Below are 19,912 nucleotides of genomic sequence, written 5' to 3'. Positions count from 1 at the left end.
AAACATATATCATGGATCATCTCATCCCTCATCCCTCCCCCCAAAAAAGCCACTTTATCTCACCTTTCCATATAGAAGAAACTCTTGTAAAGCAGGATTATAGGATGGCACCTGGCAGACACCCTGCTATTGCCACTTAGATCATATCAGTCCCCGTGAGGAGTGACAGAAGCAGACAAGGACGTAACCTGCAGAGGACAGACTCGTCCCTGAATGGGGAGGGCGATGTGTACTGTCACCTGTTTTGGGAACAGTGATGGAATGTACGATCTAGAGAGAAAGCCAAAGATTTATTGGACGTCTCGCAGAAACAGAAGGACCAAAATGTCCACCTCATGTTCTGCACCAGAAAGAAACACTCTGTCCATTTTATCAGATGCTGAAGGAAAGAATAAAGTACTCGGTACGTTTTACATTAAGCACACAAAACTGCAGGATAGTAACTGTAATTGATTGCTTTTATACAGCGGATTGTCTGGGGGCTGCAGGAGCAAGACTATAAAATAGACAACATACGTTTAAGATTTTTATTAGTAATCGTTTTAAGTCTGGTAGCAGTTTTTTTCCACTTCACTGTTATATGATACTTTGTGTTGGTCCGACATTAAATTCCAGTAAATTACCCAGAAGTTTGTGGTTGTAATTTGAAAAAGGTGCAAGGCGCTGTGCATTTCTGTAACTTCAAACACCAAAAATTATATAAGATTATACCTTTATGCTGTTTTTTTGCACATTTTTGACATCGTAAACCAGCCACATTATTAATGGAATTAAATTATTAGCTACTAGGCTAATAATTTATAGTTTTTATCTTAGTTTCTAAATTAAAATTGATTCTCTAATAACTTCAACACATCAAATTCCAATTAATGTTGTCTTTCTTCAGGTGATTGATGCCTTGAGACAATCAGCTGACATTAAGCCCATTGTAAATATTATTGCTCTCCAGATTTATTGTTCCCCTGCCAATAAGCTCTGAGCTCGGTAGGTTTCAACCCTTCCACACCCATAAAACCACTGCAAGTCTTCACCGTCTGCAAGCTCACCCTTGGCATGGGTTAAAGTGGATCTTGATAAAACAACACAATTACAGCCGCTGCACCTCATATCTAATTACTGACCTCTCCTGCACCATTTTTCAGCCAGCCAGAACTTCTCTGTGGATTTCAACCTTTTCTATTATCCAGGAGAGCAGAGGCAATTTCATTTTATTACTTTTGGGGGGGTTTTATTGTGTCCAAATGTCAGTGTGTGTCTGACTTTTCACAGTAAACAACCATGAGTTACGTCAAGATACTTTGCTTCACATCTTTTCAAATTTGTCCCATGGACAGAGATAAGAAATAATGGCTTCTTGATTGGATTAAATTGGGATTTTAGAGGAACAAATATTTTTTTAAGTGCTGGAATAGATGGATAAAGACAACCAATTTAAGACTGCAGATAACAACCTTATGAATCTGTTTTTATCTTGACAGTATAGATTATTATTAGTTCCTAAAATGGTTAAAACAAAAAGTGAGATTCTTTTTGAAAAAAAAAAAAAAAAAAAGGATATTTAAAACATTCAACTGCAGAAGCACAATAATTTTGCCCAAAGCAAAGAAAAAGAGCAATAATTTAATTAAAATATGCAAAAGTTTAGAAATGTCCTGTGGGCACTGATTTGAACTTTGATTACGTTACCTAGAAATCAGCAAAGTAAAGTAGTTCTAGGAAAAAACATCCTCAATTATTAAATTACCAGTTTAAATACTGGCCACATGGCAATATTTTATTAATAAGCAATTAAAAATAAAGTAGCTTTTGAAGAAATAACTCAAATGCTGAGTTACATAAACACCCCTCTGCTGATACTGTTTACCGACCATTTCATGTTACTGTTCCCACTATAACTCAGTTGGGACTACAAACATATTTTCATAAATCCCAAAAAAAAAAATTATTTTCTTTTTTCAAAATCAAAATTTACATGCATTTCTTCATCTATGGTATTACCTTTAAAAATGTGTGAACTGGGTCTAATATTTTTTCTGACAACAGTTTGCTGCAGATTTGGCCCAATCAGCCAGACAACTTATGTTGGTTCATGGCTTTTATACTGTTTAGACAGTGTTACCACATTCAGTCCACATCTTCATAAGGTTTTTTGCTTTAATTTGGGGATTAATATACACGTTTCACACCAGAACATGTTTCCTTCCTGAACAGTATGATGGCTAGACATTCCTGTGCTGGCTTAATAAGCTGATGTTCCTAAACCTAAATGAAAAAAATAAAAATACTACCTCTACTTGGGTAGCTTCTAAACCTTTTAGTCTCTTACTGATGTTTGTTGCAGGTTCCCTGATGGAATTTGCTTCCCACAAATCATATTTCTATGCTTTCAAGGTCAGTCCAGATGATTTAAAAGGAAACCGTTTACATGAGAGTCAAAGATAACAAAGTTTACTAAATACATAGACCGAACCCATTGTGAAGTTAATACTCCATAGTCATGTTTTTGATATCGTCTGTATATGGTGTCCACTATCATTTAAGGATCTCCTGCTGGTACTGAACGCTTCTGTAGGCCACTAGAAGTTTTTTTCTCCAAGAGCGGCTGCAGTTAATGGGTACAGAATAAGTGAAGATTCCTTAAAGTAGCACTTTGGCCAACTGCCTACATCCTTGCTCAAACACACAGCAATGACACTGGAAATGAAATAGAGCATGAACAATCTATAGGGAGTTAATACAATGAAGGACAAACCTCTTAACATCACTTTGAGCTTGGAAAAGACGAATGCAATGCATTTTTACTTCAAAATAAACACTGAAAGAACCAAGCTGATAAAAGGTAAAATATACGATACATCCTTGCCACCAACTGCAAAGTAACAAAATATGAAAAAGTTCAAGGGGGAAAGCAAAACACCCTACGTGTTAAATACAGTAAAAAGTATGTCTAGGGTAATTATTATTTTACTTGAATATACAGCAATACCTAAAGGTTAAGTCTTGAATTTTATAAGTTATTTTGTGAGATTTGGGCAGCAGTAGTGCCTGCTGAGTTGATGGAGAGGTTAGGGTTTGCTGTAGTGGAAACACAGGAAGGTTACCATTTTTATATATATATGTAATATTGCGTTTGACTGCTATAAATTTAGACAAATCCACACTGCATCTCTATTGGCTTGTAATTTCAAAACAAACAAATAAATAGTAAAGTGAGTCTTCATTGCTTCCCACATGAAAAAAGAGAGCAATTGGAAAAAGCCAATGGAAGAACACAATTGCTGAATGACCACACATTTGTGCCTTAAACATTTCTCTCCGGAAAACTTGACTCATTTGTAAGAGCAAAATTGATGAAGGAGCTAACAGGTAGTCTTTACCTCCCAAGGTAAAACCAAATGGCGAACATTTGGTGCTGACAGATTTTATCCTCAAAGTGCCTAAACTGTCCCAGCTAGCGAGCAACAAACTGGGAAAAACATCAGACAGGCAACACTGGCAGATCTTTTAAATGATAACAAAGCTAATTGCTCCAACCACCGGTACCTAATGTGAAATCACAGACCCGACAATGGACCGGAGACCAGACCCTAAACAGGTGCAACACAGAACCTGACACAGAGAACGTCTTACCAGTGTCCGACTCCAACCACAGGAACATGTCATTCATTGTTTCATTTATGAAGCTGAAGCTGGCAGCAGCACAAACAACTTCTTTGCTCAACTCTTTCCCCTTCCTCCGTTTGGTCGGCCTCATCTTCAATACCCCTTGTAATTTCTGCATTACTATCGATTTCAACGTGCTCCGGTTCCAATTTAAAAGGCTTAAAGTTACTCATTAATGTCTGGGCTGGACCTGGCTAGCATTGCTACATAACCTAGCAGTTGTCAATTACCCAGAAGGCATTGCAGCGCAAACAGAACGGCGATGCCTGTGGGAGTGACAATATTTTACATTTATAAGAACACCCTGCAGTATTTTTACTCTACTGTTTTTACATCGACAGTAAATATTTCCTAGTCTACTGTCAAAACTAAATATGACAACAACATAAAAAATATTTAACTTCAACACAATGTGAGAGATGGAAGAAAGTTGGCTGCAAAAAGTTTTTTTTTTGTTCTGATATTTCTTCTTTTAATTTTATGGCATGTTGTCCATCTTTCCAATACACTGACGATGACTGATATGCAAGTTTGTCATCTGTTTCACAGAACAGCATGAGCCTGATTCCTGTGCAAAGACACGGTTAAAGGATTACTCTACAAACACAAAATAAAAATAAGAAAAAACACATTAGCTGGCATCATGAAACTCATCATGAGTTTTGCGACACAAAGCAGGACAATGCCCAGTTTATAAAGATGCACAAATAGAAAAAAAAGGGGCTGACATTAGAACAAGTGGTTTAAAGTCAACGAGAATGTGCAAGAAAACATGAATCTGTTAAATACAAAAACATAGTAACAGAAAAGCTCCTCACAAGTGTAGCAAACCGATAATTTATTATAGATATAATAGTATCAGGTGACAAGGCCTGAAATTGACAAAAGATTTTCACCAGTTTCATGAAAACCTGACAAAAAAAAAAAAACAATTGCGCAAGAAGACGCACATTTGTTCCAACGAGACACTGTACAGATGTGAAACTCCTTCAGACTTTCATGCTCCCATTTGAGCTCATGAAGAGCAAAGGCATTCTTATTAGCACAACTCATTGTACTTAAAAGGTGAAATAAAGTTATAGCTTTTTTTTTCATATAAAACTTACAAAACAAACTAGTAAACAGCTAGAAGAGCAGGACTTCTCTGGAGAAAGCCTCTTGTAATCTCCACCATCCCAATCTCCGTTCAACAGCGTCCAAACGTCCAAATCTTTTTATTACAAACTACAGTAACTTCAGTGTTTTTTCTGTTTATTGAACAGTGACTACACCGAGAAAAAAAGAACATAACTACATTTTTTCCAAATAAAATGCATCCAACTTGTTCTAGATTTTCATGCCATAATTCAATGACGAATGATTTGTTCGTGGCTCCTTCACGTCTTCACCCGGCATGTCACAAGAAGGGACTCTCTCCTCTGCAGCATTAGTTCATGTATCCCACAGAAAATACAGACTTTTGCTTTTGCTGGATGGAGGAGTGTTATGCAAACGAACAATTATGCTTAGAAATTGCAGAAAATGCTCAAGTTGTCATGGTTTGCAATATAATTATGGGTTGTTAAGTTGAGACCTTTTCAAGTCTAAATTCTTTACAACAAAAAAAGACAAACCAGGGAAATTTGAATGATTTGGCACCCAAATGTACCACTTACTGGTGCGCAAAAGAAAAGTGAAAAATTATACAGGGTGCACATATTGGACATCTAGCAACCGTTGTTGATCATATGAGGAAATTTGGTCAGCTTGTGACATTCCCAAATGCGCATTTACATTTCCTTCATGCTTTGCAAATAAGAAACCTTCATCAATCGTACTTCAATGAGTGTGGATCTGCCATAATTTGTGGAAAACCTGACAGATGTTTGTTAAATGTAGACTGAGCTGTCCAAGCGAAAGTGAAGAAACTGAAGCCTGGCCTGGATCAGTCGCTGCCATGGATTTCTGATGTCGGCATATTCGTAAATGAGGGACTGCGCTCGCGCAAAGTGGGAGCTGTAGTGGTGAATGTTAGCAGCCAAAATAAATCTCCTACAAGTCACTTAAGCAGGTCAAGTCTGTGGAAAGGCTTCCAGTTGTGAGACCTGAAACATGCTGGAATGACATGGCGGTCGGTCAGAAACGAAACCGCCGGATGGAGTCAGACGCAGGTTCCTTGGTGAGCTGGAGGAAGGGTTTTTCGGTTCTTTAAAGCTTGGGACTTGTCCTTGAAATCTGATGGCTTCTGTTGTGAGATGTCTACCAACGCACTGCCGACAATCAGTCCTGTAGTAAAGGACAACAGAGAGACGTATGAGGTTAGATAGAAAGAAATGTATTTATACTGATCATGTGCAACTGAAGAAAACCCAAATAAATGGAAAAGGACAGTGTGATTTTGTTTATTTGGTCAGAGAAGAAATTTAATTTGCAACTTATAAAATGGTCCTCAATTTGAATACAACAATAGAGCTATCCATAAGTATACATTTGCTGGTTTGACATTTCCTCTACTGACTGTAAAACTTGCTGTCTTCAAACTTGTTAGTTTCTCTTATGATGTGTTCACTATATGAAGGATTAATTTGGTACACAGAGGAAAAAAATCCTGTTTTTCTGTATTGTTAATTTTTTCCAGAGCTGTGTTAGTGACATTTGTTTCATTTGGTTGTGGAAAAATAATGCAGAATTTATTTCATACAAAAAAACTAAAAACTGTATTTGTTATATGTGTAATTAAAAAAATGTTGGTCCTGCAAAGCTTGCCAAATTATTAAGAGCCAGTGTAGAAGGTTGCAGACTCCTGCTTTGGACCAAAAAGCAACAGTTCACCTTTTTCTACCAGACTTTGTCCTTCCACTCAACATTCCAACAATATGCTTGGATATCTGAGATGAGCTTTGGCTCCTTGACTAACTGCCAAATCAGCAGTCTTTCATATGACAGCATATTCACACCAACTTACTTCTCAATTAATAGATCAATTAATAATCATTTCCTATTTTCCTATCCTCTTTTATTCACTGGTAATGTTATTTTAACTGTTTTCTAGTGTTTTATCAGCTTCATCATCAAGATGTTTTTTTAATTGGTTTGGCAATCAGTTTTACAAAGGGAAAGAAATATGGCAAATTTAGCAAAATAATTACTTTTGTTACATATCTCATTTGTAAAGGGTAAGCTGACATCAAATTTCATCTAAGATAAAAGGCTCCGCAAAAAAGATTTACGCAAAAACAGTCAATGATGGGCAAAGGATAAAGCAGCTTTTTTTATATGAGGGGACATTTGACGACTGCTGCCAAGCCTGACAAGATGCACTGCAGCAATGCTGACAAGCAAATTAGAGCAAGAAATGAAATAAAACATAATTTGAGTACTGACAATCTAATATTTACTCTGTCAGTGAGGTCATCTACAATTTAAGAATGTGTTTTCTCATCGGGCATCCTTTATAACTGAGTGGTAATGTTTTTGTTTTTACTCAGATGACTCCAGCATCTGGTCAACAATATCCATTTGGCAAGAACAAATGAAAAGCTTGACCAATCTTCCAAGTAAATCCTCCCCCCCTCTCCCTCTCTGGCAGGAAATATCTCATAATTCATTTATTAGTGCCTCAATTAAAAAGTAAAACGATGTTGCTTCAGGCTGCACTCATCGCCCAGTTTGCTTGTCAAAAGTTTGATAATTAGTGCAATAGGTGTAGCACGTGTAACACATTTAACTTCTCTATGTTGGATAATGATCCACTGTGATGAATATGATTGTGGTCTTAATTCAGACCGCATTCTTTGGGACTTATGTAACCGATTTCAGAGAAATGTGATTCACATGTCAGAGTTTGTTGCTTACCTGACTGTCCAGGTGGAGGCAGGTCAGAAAGTCCAGACGGGAGACGCATGAGGACAGTTAGCACCGCAGCCTTCCCTCCAAAACATGGCTCCATTGCAACTGGTTTAGGCGCACCCTTAAAAACAACAAAAGAAAAAACACAAATTAACAGAATTTTAGTACTAATCAAGATTTTGTTCTTCTAAATATGATAATATGGGTAAAAAAAAAAAAGAGTAGTATTTTTGTTCTCGACAGACAGCATTAACAAACAGCTTTCTCTGCTGAATAATACACCCTTGCTTTACCAACTAAGCTGAAATCAATGTTACTTTCTGCTCTGGTTCAAGTGATGCTTTATTTATTTTTTTAAAGGAACCAGCTGACCAAAAGTCACTCATGTCATCTGATGGAGCTGCTGCACTTAAGTCAAGACGCCCTCCTCCTGAGACAAATGGTTTGATTGGTCACACAACAGAAACACTTGTGTCCCTGTCAGACAGCCAGAGTGCCGAAGCGATGACCTACCCCTCAGACGTAATGGCCAGAACTGCTCGTATCAAGCGTGAAAAACATGTCATCCTGATAATGAATGTCAAGGGTTTCACAGCATGTTTTGGATGAAAGGACAGAAATTGTTGAGAAACAACGTGTCTCTGAATAAGAACGCATTTTTTTTCTCCTTTCTCTGCGTGGTGGTGTTTAAAGTAGAAACAGCAAAGTCAGAGTGAAAATAACTTTTAAGTGGCTATGAGTACTGATATTTTTAAGAAGATTCTTGTGAAATTTGCGTTGAAATCCAGATCTTTAGACAATCTATAGATAAAAGTTGAGAACAAAAGCTAAAAAAAACTGAAATTATTACTATAACTGAATTCTTGTCTTGTTTAATTTCTAGTAAAAGACACATTGCACTTTTGAATCCATCAGACAATTTTAAATGCCATGATCTCAGACAAACTGCATGTTTTTTTTTTAAATTTGTTTTTGTGTTCTTACACTGCAAAATTCTAAATGTTGATCTTTAATCATTTTGATATTTAACAGATCATTACTGCGTTGCACATATATTTGTAAAGCTAAAAAAAACCCGTTAGTGTAAATCCAGTAGGATTTTGAGGATCAACAACTGTAGAGCTATTTAGTATTGTAAAAATATGAAGTTTTAAATTTAAATCAGTTTCCTTTTAGTTATACAACCAATCTACCTTCTACCACCAATGTGTCAAATATTTTTGGTTAGTTGGAATTCTAAGATTATTCAAAGCCTATTTAGATATTTTGCATTTGTAACATGGTCATTCATAACTCCAGAGCTCATAAACACACAAGCACAAACATGCTAATACATGCAAACAAACAACTAAACAGTCAGGATGAGCTCTCTTTCCAGGACTGACAGGTCTCATCAATCAAACTAGCTGTTCATTACTGGTTCCATATGTCGAGTGCCTGCCATTTTGGTCTGCAGTATGCAGGCCTGAGTCTCTCTGTCCAGCAGCTGCTGACATCTTGGTCACTAAAAGCGAAGCCAACTTGGAGGTTTAAGCCAAGCAATTGGAAAAAAATGGGCAAAAAGGATGCTGCGATCGTCTCAAACCGGTTGGAAAAGTAGAGACGCTGGTGACAAATATGGAGAGAATAGCGCTTATGGTTCAGTCATACTGGACCTAAATGTTTCAGTAAGTCAGAAACTAACATGGTGAGACAACTTCTCTTGATTGTGTTTTCTACACAAATTCATTTGAAGAAGCACTCTAAAATTTAGTAGTTAAAGCAGAAATAGAGCCGGCAAAATAAAAGCCAGTGTCCTCTGTGTCATCAAAAAATATTTGCCACAGTTAAGTGGAAGCAGATGTTGACTTATTAGCTGGCACAGGGCAGAATTAGGTTGTTTTGAGAGTTCCCCTCCAGATCATCAATCATCTAATTTATCTGTAAGTCATCCAAAAGTGCAATTGAATATTTAAAAACGTGTAAATGTTCAACTTCTAAATAGATTTCTAAAAGACAAAAACATTTTAGCTCAAAGGTTTTGTGAGAGTTATGGGATCAATACTTCAACTTTAATGGAATCAGAATTGTCTGTGTCCACATATCAGTGGATCAAAAAATAATTTTGATCCTCCAGTAGCATGTAAAACTCTCCGAACATTTGACCAAGTGGGAGTATGTAAGACATAAACCTGTATGTTCATAAAACAGAGCCATGAGGTACGCCACACCAAGAAAGCGTGGACGACTTTTTTTTTTTACTAAGATAAATACAAAGCAAAAATCTAACAAAAACAAGAGCATGAATTCCCAAGAGTTTGCTCCTATCTAAAATATCTGACTAAAACGTCAAAAACCCTATACTGTCCATACAGACCTACATTAGAGTGACAAGTATGCAATTAAAACTACACTTTAATCAAGAAAAAACGGGCTGTTTCTAGCAGCGTTCTGATGCAGACGGCACGATGCACTCACAGAGCCGAAAAGCATTGTTTTTCCTCCTCTTTTTTGCTTTACATTGCCCTTCAAAACACCATAATGCTGTGTGAGTACCACTCAGCAGAATGCTCGGCGCTAATGAGTTGCCTCTTTGCAGGTTGCCACAGTGATTTTGTTTCTTGCAGGAGCAGGTGACACAGAGCCCGAACCAGGCTGAGAAATCACCACTGGTCCCTCAGATCTTATTTTGGGGACGTATCTCTTCATCTTGCTTTAAACCAAGCAATATAGCATACAGCCTGGAGCCCTATGCTGAACTTGGAGCCAGACATTCCCATTTGTTTGAGAAGTATGAACAAAACAGGACTGACTGGACAGCACAGTTTAATTCTAAGCAGAAGTATATGAGAGAGAAAGTGACTCTAATAAATGAATAGAGACCAATTTTAGCAAACCAAAGCAAAAAAAAGAAAACTGAAGCAGTTTGAATACCTCAAAGAAATCATCACTGATTTCTTTTTGACATGACAACTGGAAAAAAATTATTTGGATGATTTCATCATAATAGCCTTTCATTATGTAGAATTAAAGTAATAACATATTTTCTATCTCTTTAAAAGAAAAAGCAGTCAAGAAGTCAAGGTTGTATAAGTTGAAAGAATATTGTTGCTATTTCTACATTTTGTATTTTGTAAATCAAAATAAATAAAAAGAACGCATACAATAAAAATGTTGCATGAAATGTGCGATTTAGACTCACGTCAACCAACGGCTGCAGGACTTCTGTTAGCTCTCCTCTGGCATCCAGCGAAACGGCGACGGATGCAAATGGACGACTGGCCATCTGCTGGCGCTCTCTCATCAGCTGCTGTAGAAACAAACAGATGAAACGTGAACAAAACACAGTAAACGTGATATTAAACATTTAACACATGTTCAGTGCCATTAATACAAACACTTCATCAGAATTATAGCACCAGTGGCACATTACTATGATCATTTAACAATTTTTTTCCAAAGGCTTCAAGTTAAAGATGAAACATTCTTTTCCAATTAGCGAAGCAAGATCACTGTTAATTGTTTTGTGTTTGTTTTGTTGAATTTAAGAGTAAAACAGATGGATACGAGAAAAACAAACATTTATGCACAAAATTAATTTGCTTGGCAGCTGCTTCTCCTTGAGGAGAAATGAAGGATTCCTACACAGTCTGGAAAAGCAAAAGAAATTAAAATATGAGGATGAAAAAATATTCCTATTTTCAGACTTTATTTTTTTTTAAGTTGGATCTGTCCATCTTGTGTTCTCTACTTCTTTTCTAGTGTCCTTGTTTCCTTATTTTCTACATCCATTCTCCCTTGTCAGCTTTATTGCTTTCTTGTTTCACATCTTCTGTCCCTTCATTTTCTCTTTTGCATCCTAATTATGTTGCTTCTTTCTCTCCTTCGTTCCCAGTGTGCTACCTCCATTCCTAATTAACTTCTACTCTTGCTTCCTACATCTCTTCCTTCTATGTACCTGACTTTTCTTCATCTATTTTTGTGTTGTTCAAAATAATCAGTCATTCGTTCTTTGTCTTCCATGCGTGCAAAGTGAAAAGTAAATCTGGAGGCCTTCTCAGATTCTCGATCTGAATAAATTTTTTGACAGATTTCAAATGAGTCGTGCAATTAAGGTGGCAAAAACCTCAACAGGAGAAATATTTGCGACATAAATAAATGAAAATATCACATGAAAAAGCAGAAAAAAAATAGAAAACATACATTTACAACAAAACTCTGCCTTAAAAGAAATTGTAAAATTGCCTGGATTTACACAATATTCACAATACCAATTATTCTGACTTTGGAGTTTGAATAATTAATACTGTACAACAACTGGGAGTTTCCCCCAAACTCCCAAACTTTAGTAGCTACTAAAATACAAAAGGGACATTAACAAATATGTACTGTTTTTAACCCCATCAACACACTGAGACAATATATAAAACTAAAACTCTGAGTAGTAATTGATTGGTTAATAAGTCAACAACTACAGGAGAACTGTGATTATGTATTTGGATCACATGGAGACATGATTTGCTGCCTAGATTGAGCAGAAAATGCATTCCCACCCCTACTAATCAATACTGTACAACAACTAATGCCACACTATCATCAGGAGCGCACCGTCTGATCACAATCTAAACAGGCACCAAGGACATGACTGATTGGTATTGGGTTTGAGATGAGCTTAAGTGTGGCGCATTAAGATTTGATTGTATTTCAGATCACTAAAACCCTTTAGTGTTTTTTTTTTATGATGATTCTCATTACTGGTGCGTCTTCTGGACCTCTCCACGTATCATTTAGAATGAACACCAGCAAACAATTACATCTCAAAGATGCATTAAGTGAAATTGCACAAAAAAACGAAACTCTGGAACTTCTATTTTTCTTCTAAGCAAATAATCAAAAACAGATGTGCATTTTATCATAGTTTCAGATGACAGATTGCATTCAAATTGGATTTAATCACAGACCTAATTTTAACCTCATTAGCTCTATTCTATAGAGCTAACAAAATGTTCAAAGATGTTGGAATTTTCCTAAAATGCATATTGGTCCCTTGAATTAAAGTTTGCGAAAAATTAATAAATATTATATTATCATTTGCCAAAAAAAATCTGAAAATGTGGTTAAAAAACAAAGTATCACCACCTACTGGGATGGATTGTGACAGAAAAGTGCAACATGTTATTTGTTTTTGCACTTATTTTTCTGTAGACAATTCAAATTAAAGACCTGTAAATAACAGGTCAACATAAACATTATCTGGTGCCTAAATTAAATTGAAAAAGTCTGACTTTAAACATTTTTTTAGGTTATATAAAAGGAAAGACTGATCTGAAAAATGTGGGGATTCTGTCTAGACAATATTGAAAATATAATATGGCAAACATGTCAGTATTATCAATAAATGTTGCATGGTGTAAAAGGTTAAAAATGATTTACATTTACCATTTCAAACCTTAGATGTTCCTTAGAAATAATGAATTCTGTTGTAAATTTCTGCCTCAAAAAGTTTTTCATGAAGAGTTTCCCACACTCATTATAAATAATAGATCGATTTTAATAAGAATGTGCCTTTTGGGCTCTGAGGTGTCTTATAGTCTCATTCCTGAACACAATGTTCTCCTTGAGGTTGGACTGACCCTGACAATTCTTGTCTCTGGACCCCCAACCTTTAACACAAAGCATAATTTAGTATTCATTGGTCTGTCTGTTAATTAGCAAAAAATATTAAGAGGTCTAGAGAGGTTGACAAGTGAAAAATGAACAAGTGAGAAAGTGACGACTTGAATCAGTGTCTAGGTGTTTATCAAAGACAAATGGCAAGAAGACAAAGTCAGGCTATTATAATGACCCTTTTTGCTTTGCAATTCTTCAGTAGCAATCATAAGTTAGACAGCTTAAGTCATTTATGGTATTACATTAAAATACAGATCTGTACTGAAACATTTTAACTCATAAATACTTTGTTGATCCCAAAGACAAATTAAAAGGTTATATAAGAAATCCAAATGCTAACAAAAGTATCACAACTTCAAATATTTCTCCTGTGTGTTATATTTCAATGTAAACCAGCTAACTACTTTAGAAATTACCTCTGATGGCTTAAGGATCTCACATAATTTCTTCAAAATGACAAAATTAGCTCTCATTATGGATGCTTGAGGAAGATTGTGTCATTTTGTTCGCAGAGAGGCACGCAGTTCCCCTTCCCGACACCAGACCGGGGTCAAAGCTTTTCGACAGAGTTCTGTGCAAAGTGTCGTGTGTTTGGGTGTGATTGGTCAGATGGTTGTTGCCATGTTTTATGCAGAAATGCGCTAAGACAGCCATGTTAATATTTTGTTTAGAAACTAGAAAGCTTGCACTATGTGATTTTTGTATCCAAAGGAGACATAAGAGAGGTGAGGACTTGTGTACATGTGATGGCTGCAACTACAGCCACACAAATGCGGTAATATTTAATCACACAATAGGTCAGCCATTCTCATTACATTTATATTTGGATTTCTTTAAGTTTAGGATTTAATTTACAGAATAATTTGGTTTAAGGAAAGGCATAACACTGTATTCTGGAATAAGTGCGCACATTTTAGTTTACACTGTTGTGTTCTGCTTGATTTAACCTTTGTTTGTTTTTGAGTCACCTCAGTGCTGGCTGCTCCAGTCCTTCAGGAGAACAGAGGTGGAGAAGGGGTGGAGCCAGCCTATTGAAACTGCAAATTGGTTTACACCACTACTCATCAGCAAGAGGGGGGGAATGGGATTTTCCTTTGTTAGTTATAGTTAGGTTTTTGTGTGTTTCCCCCTTTGTGTCTTCTATGTGGCCTGATCAGCCAGTATTTAAGTTTCCCCTTTTGTCTCATTTCAGTAGGTCTGTTTGTTTCTGTAGGTCTGTTTGTTAGCCTGAGTTGAATTTTGTTACTTTGACCTCTTTTATGGGCCCAAATTTGTAATTTGTTTATTATTGACCCATGTTCTTTGTTTTGGGTTCAATAAAAAACAAAGACACTTTTGAATTTAAACCTGTGCTTGAATTTCCTTCGACTGCTCAGACCATCACAGTACATTTGAACAGTTCCTTACTAAACTACTTTATATTAAGACTAGGCCCATCAAGATAAGAAATTTTGCCAGACGACAAATTGTCCCAGAACCTATTGCAATAAACGATAACATTGTTGTTTTGAGACAATTTTCAAGTAATATTATAGTAATAATGATATAATAACGTAAGAACAATAAGATCAATAAACTTTACATTTCAACATTGGAACAGGAAGACATTTTTAAAAATACCAAAATATATAAACAAAACAATAGAAACAACAATAGAATGAAGTCTCTGTAGACAAAATAGTCTTTCTACCAAAACTGGTCTTCAGTCTGGTGCTTTGGTCTCAACTTTTCCTTTTTTGGCAAAGAGAGAGAAAAGAGAAAAACAATAAATCAAGCAAATGAAAATTACTGAGTTTGTTTTAATTTATCATGCAACCAATTGATTTATTGTTTATTTTGACAGGGCTAAGTAAAACCAACAAATGGCTAAAACTAATGGATAGAAGTTGAAACATTGTTGAAAACCATCCGCAGAAAATTGTGGCCCTTTCTCCATGACCGTTTCGTAAAATCAAAATAGAGGAAGCAGGGAGGCTGGGCTGGACCCCAGGTAGTCTGTGCCATGTATTAAAAGTAAAAACTCCAAATACGAACGTCCCACTACCACAAAGCTGAACAGTGTGAAACACTGTTCAGCTTTGGATGAATGTGGGATACATTACCCTCCATGTATGGGGTGTGAATGACTATCAAATGACCTTTTCTGTGATTATGTAGGCTTTAACGTAACATTTCTAAAGTAAAAATAATTTATTGGTCTTATGCGCTTTTAGAATTTGAAGAGTGTTGGATTTTCATTCAGTACAGGTCAAAATCATCCAAATAACAGGAAAATACCCTTGATATACTCTTTTCATGTGATGAATCTATTTGAGTTTAACTTTCTAAAAGGAGTCAATGAAATAAATATTTTTAATGATATTCTGGTTTATTTAAAATAAATAAACCATTTAAGTTAAGGCTTACATCTTAAATGTTAAGGCTTAACTTAATCTAACGTGCCAACAAATAGAATTAAAGCATTTCGGAGACCCCACTCAGTGCCGTGGAAATGTATTGGTACATGGTGAATAAGTGGAAAGTGGCGCTGCTTTGTTCAATCTGAAAACCTTCCCTCGGGGAGGTAGTGAAAAAAATAACAGCACCCACATAAAATTGACATTGATCACCTGATTGATTTTTCCTTTTTTAAACTTTATATCTGATGCCCGATGTTAAATTGTTGTACATCTCTGCCATTAAACATCAAACCGGCAATACAAAACCGATAGATTTGAGCTGCTGGGTCACAATGGGTCAAAATGAAAAATGTTGCCCTTTTCAAAAAAGATAAACGCAGGATGGGGGGGCCTGGCGAGGTTGTTCCAAAACAAGAAAACAGCTCAAGGCTTATTATGGTTTCCAGCACAAAAAGCTTCAAATCCAACAACATTCATCCTAAATGTCAGATAGCAGTAATGTTATTTATCATGTTGCAGAATTCATTTTAACCCAGCAAAGCACAAGATGGGAGCAAGAGCAAAGTCTAGCACCTGCCATCAGAAATGTGCCAAGAAAGCAGCGGTTAAAAAGGGCCAGCACAATACCTGAGAGACTGGAAATGAATGCTAAGTTAATGACAAAAGGCAAGGCTGAACTCTGTAAAACCAATTAACGTTTATGCAATGACAGACTGATTTTGTCTAGAGTACAAGCTGGAGCCATTCACAGTTTTGATAAGGGTGGGCTTGCAGCGCATTGCTATGCAACTTGATTAATTTGGCAAGTGAGGGCATGAATTATCTGTCGAGTGAATACAACATTTTGTTCCCTTCATTGGACTGTACGAAGGGGTTGGTGTCATCCCGCCTCTGAGCGCATTTCACACCGATGCAGGTCACTCTGTCCCTTTCAAAGATCACCGGTTATACCCAAAGGCTGGCTCCTTTAAAGTCAAACAATACATAAACATGTAGTCAAATGTATATACACCATTGCTTTCCTCATAGCAAATATGTTGGAGGCAATTTACACCCTGCGTGTGGCCGCTTGTTGTACAGTCTGAACACGTACTGTGATTAATGGACTTCAGATAACCAGATGAAGATATCCAGTGGTGTCCTGCCACACTTTCTAAAGCTGATATGACGCTGGAAAGGCTGAGGTGTTCTGTGTGGGCTAAGATATCAAATTCAGGAACAGAATATTAATTAATGGGCCCAATTTTAATGTAAAGTGAGGGGCTAAACAGTGAAACAAAAACATTTTCAAGGGCAACTTCTGAAGAATCCAAAAAGGTGCTAAATTATTTTGCACTGTTAATCTTGACAAATAAGAACGAGTGAGCCAACTTGACACCCGAAAAGGATTAGGAGGAAGATGATCTTATTTGAGTCCTAATTGACCTCAGGGGGACATTCAAGCCTGAGCTAAAGCAAACCCATTCACTTTAAATATAGAAATAACAAAAAATACCTGGATTTGAAGATCTGGGAGTGAAGAGTTTAGACTAGTTGGTTTGGAAAAAAGTATTTGTGCACTAACAGATTTCTTCTGTTTTTGCTGCTTTTATTTTCTTATTTTTCCTACACAGTTAAGACCAAAATTATTCATTCCCAAGTAATCTTTTCACTTTATAAACACCATTCTTCTGACTGGAAAGGATTTAGATGTTTGCTAGAATACTATACAAAAATGTCCCATAGATTTCAGCCACAAAAAAAAAGTTATTTGTTTAACTTATAATATATTGATAAGATTTAAAATAAATGACTCATTTCCATTGCAGATTCCGAGTGTCTGGTTCTACATCATTCAAAATACCTGTTATTCTATACCATAACGATCATCCTGATTATTTGGGAACAACTGATTTCATCTAATTAGCATGAACTCCACCAGACAGCATGGAAGGCGAAGAGGAACAAAAGGACTCCCAGTTGAGAAGATAAAAAAGGCACAAGTATTGACTCCTGAGGCCTCCCACAAGTAAAAAACGGTCAAAGAGACACAACAAAACCAGGCAACTAAAAATAAAACCACTTAAGAACTACACCAGATACTAACAGAGATGCAAGGACACTTATCAAGTAGAACTGGGGATTTAACGGACAGCAAGTATTCAAAATATTTAGGATGGGGACAAACCACACAGTGAAGCTAGTCGGCCATTTCAATTCTGGCTTTGAATGCCCCAGAAATCCAGCTAACAATAAAGAAACATCAAGTCCTCTATTAAGACAACCCAAAGTACACAGCAATCCTGAAAGTCGTGCTTTTGTAATAATTTTCCACCGATGCAATGATGAGACTATATTGAGTAAATAATAAAGCCTTTGAAAATACAAACAACCCATCACCACTGAGCATCACAGTTGATTTTTAAAGGTCTGTCTTCGCATGTGTGTAAAAGACAGAGGAGCTGCATTAGATAAATCCATGTTTGTGTGTGTAACATCTTTGCAGTTCTCTCTTGTGAAATGTCAGCACACCCCTCCTTTTCGTTTTCCCCCACAGGTAGCGTCAAAGAGGTCAGCCTTTGTCCTCCTATGTGGCATTTAGAGCTGTTGTGTCTTCCTCCCTGTGGTCCCTGCTTAAAATCCAAGTCCCATCACTTAACTTCAACCAAAATTATCCAAATTAACCGGTGCACCTTTGTTATCATGTCCCTTTAAACCCTAGACAAAAAAATAAAGCCCTTCTCTAATTATTGTTGTGGTGTGGAGGACATCCGGCTCTTTGGAGATAAAAAGTAATTGAAGGAATTGCTGTGCGGTTTCTAAAAAATCCTTCAAAATTGTCCTTTATTCACAGCCAATTTTCGGAAACAGAATTTGAAATGACAGCTTGCTTAACTAGAGATTATCCCAATAAAAATAATACAGGAGAAAAACCCAACCCCAAAGAAAATGTGCTTCAAATTGAAGGCAAACACAATCCATAATTACAAATACCTTCAACACCAGAAAGCCAGTTAAAAAAACATTTCATCAGATGCCCAAGTGACCCATAGCTTGATCACAGTTTCATTATCAGCCCAGCCATTTCTGAAAGCCTCATTAAAACTCATTCATTCCATGTCCTTACAGAAGATGAGGACTCAAATGGCCCCAGGATGAAACTTTCCATCCCTCATTTCACCAGGACCCATAAATACAAAGACACAGTGAAGAAGAATCAGGGAACCATTTAGTTTACAAGTAAAACAAAACTGTCAAGGCTCAATCGACTCCTTTATAAACTACGCAGGAATCACCTTCAGCTCATCTATATGTCCGGGTAAGCAGACAAACTGTGAATTCATTTCACTGTAAGCAATTAAACAACAAGCAGATGGTCTGGTTAGCACTAAAACCTCCTCAGATTGACCGCCTATTAAATGGACCCTAAAGGGTCCTGTAAGAACCTCTAAGTGATTTTACTGATTCTTGTATTACAGAAGAGTGGCTTTTAAGATTGCAACACGTAAAGTAGTTTAAAGTCTATTTGCAAAGCTAAAGCACAACTTGAGCGGTGAAGGGCATCCTCTAGGCTGCCACAGCTTTCAGGAAAAGGTTACCAACACAGATTCTGAATATAATGTTTCTTTAAAAGTAGGCCAACTGCAAATGCCACACCAGAGCTGTAGAAAGCTGTGTGTCTTAGTAAAGTGTTGATGTCAAGGACACAGCTAAGCCCAAATTATTCAAGTCCTTGGCATATTTAGACATAAAGTGGTATTTTACTTTGACCAACATGTCTCTTATGATTGGAGACAACTTTCAAAACATTAACATTTTGGGAGTTGCTCAGCATTCCAAAGTTAATCTGGCAGAGGGTCAATGTGGGGAACTAAAGATTAGGGTGATGGAAAAGAGACCTTACAACCTCTGAGATGTTGGAGGAAAAACATTTGATTGCTAAGAATGATGTTTTTTGACATGACATTTTTAAATCAAATTTAGCAAACCCAACCAAACAAAATACACAATTTTTGAAAATGACATGTTTTATTATTTTATTTTATCATACAAAATTACTTCAACAGGGAAAATATGGTCTGTAGACCAAATAATGTAAGTAGAGGATTTTTACCTGTAAATATTTTTTATGATCAAACTAAAAACAAAGAGATTTCAGGAAAGCTTAAAAACCTTTCCCAAACAATCACTGCAAGGATAAACCGACGTTTTGCAACTGAACAAAAAAGACTTTCCTCTGAAGAATAAAAATTGTAATGTAGAACAAAATAGAAGTTATGGTTGATTTAGTCCTGATCTAACCAGTTCCAGAGTGACGAGTCCATCTGGGTAAAGAAAAGCTGAAGCTGAAGTGTTGAACTCAAAATTAATAAACTTTTTCTATCAATGTCTCT

General features: G+C 36.5%; 1 protein-coding gene across 1 annotated transcript in view; it reads right to left on the bottom strand.

The window, feature by feature from the left end:
* Positions 1-4,484: 4,484 nt before the first annotated feature.
* Positions 4,485-19,912, bottom strand: part of atrnl1b (attractin-like 1b) — a 64,648-nt gene continuing 49,220 nt past the window's right edge. The window contains exons 27-29 of the mRNA XM_044102277.1: positions 10,673-10,780; positions 7,498-7,612; positions 4,485-5,928 (exon numbers count right to left, since the gene is read on the bottom strand). Of these exons, the coding sequence (XP_043958212.1) occupies positions 5,804-5,928; positions 7,498-7,612; positions 10,673-10,780 (348 nt within the window). The 3' untranslated portion in view covers positions 4,485-5,803. The remainder of the gene's footprint in view (positions 5,929-7,497; positions 7,613-10,672; positions 10,781-19,912) is intronic.

This window comes from Gambusia affinis, linkage group LG20 (assembly GCF_019740435.1).
Source record: "Gambusia affinis linkage group LG20, SWU_Gaff_1.0, whole genome shotgun sequence".
NCBI lineage: Eukaryota > Metazoa > Chordata > Actinopteri > Cyprinodontiformes > Poeciliidae > Gambusia > Gambusia affinis.
This window is presented reverse-complemented; position numbering and strand designations above follow the sequence as displayed.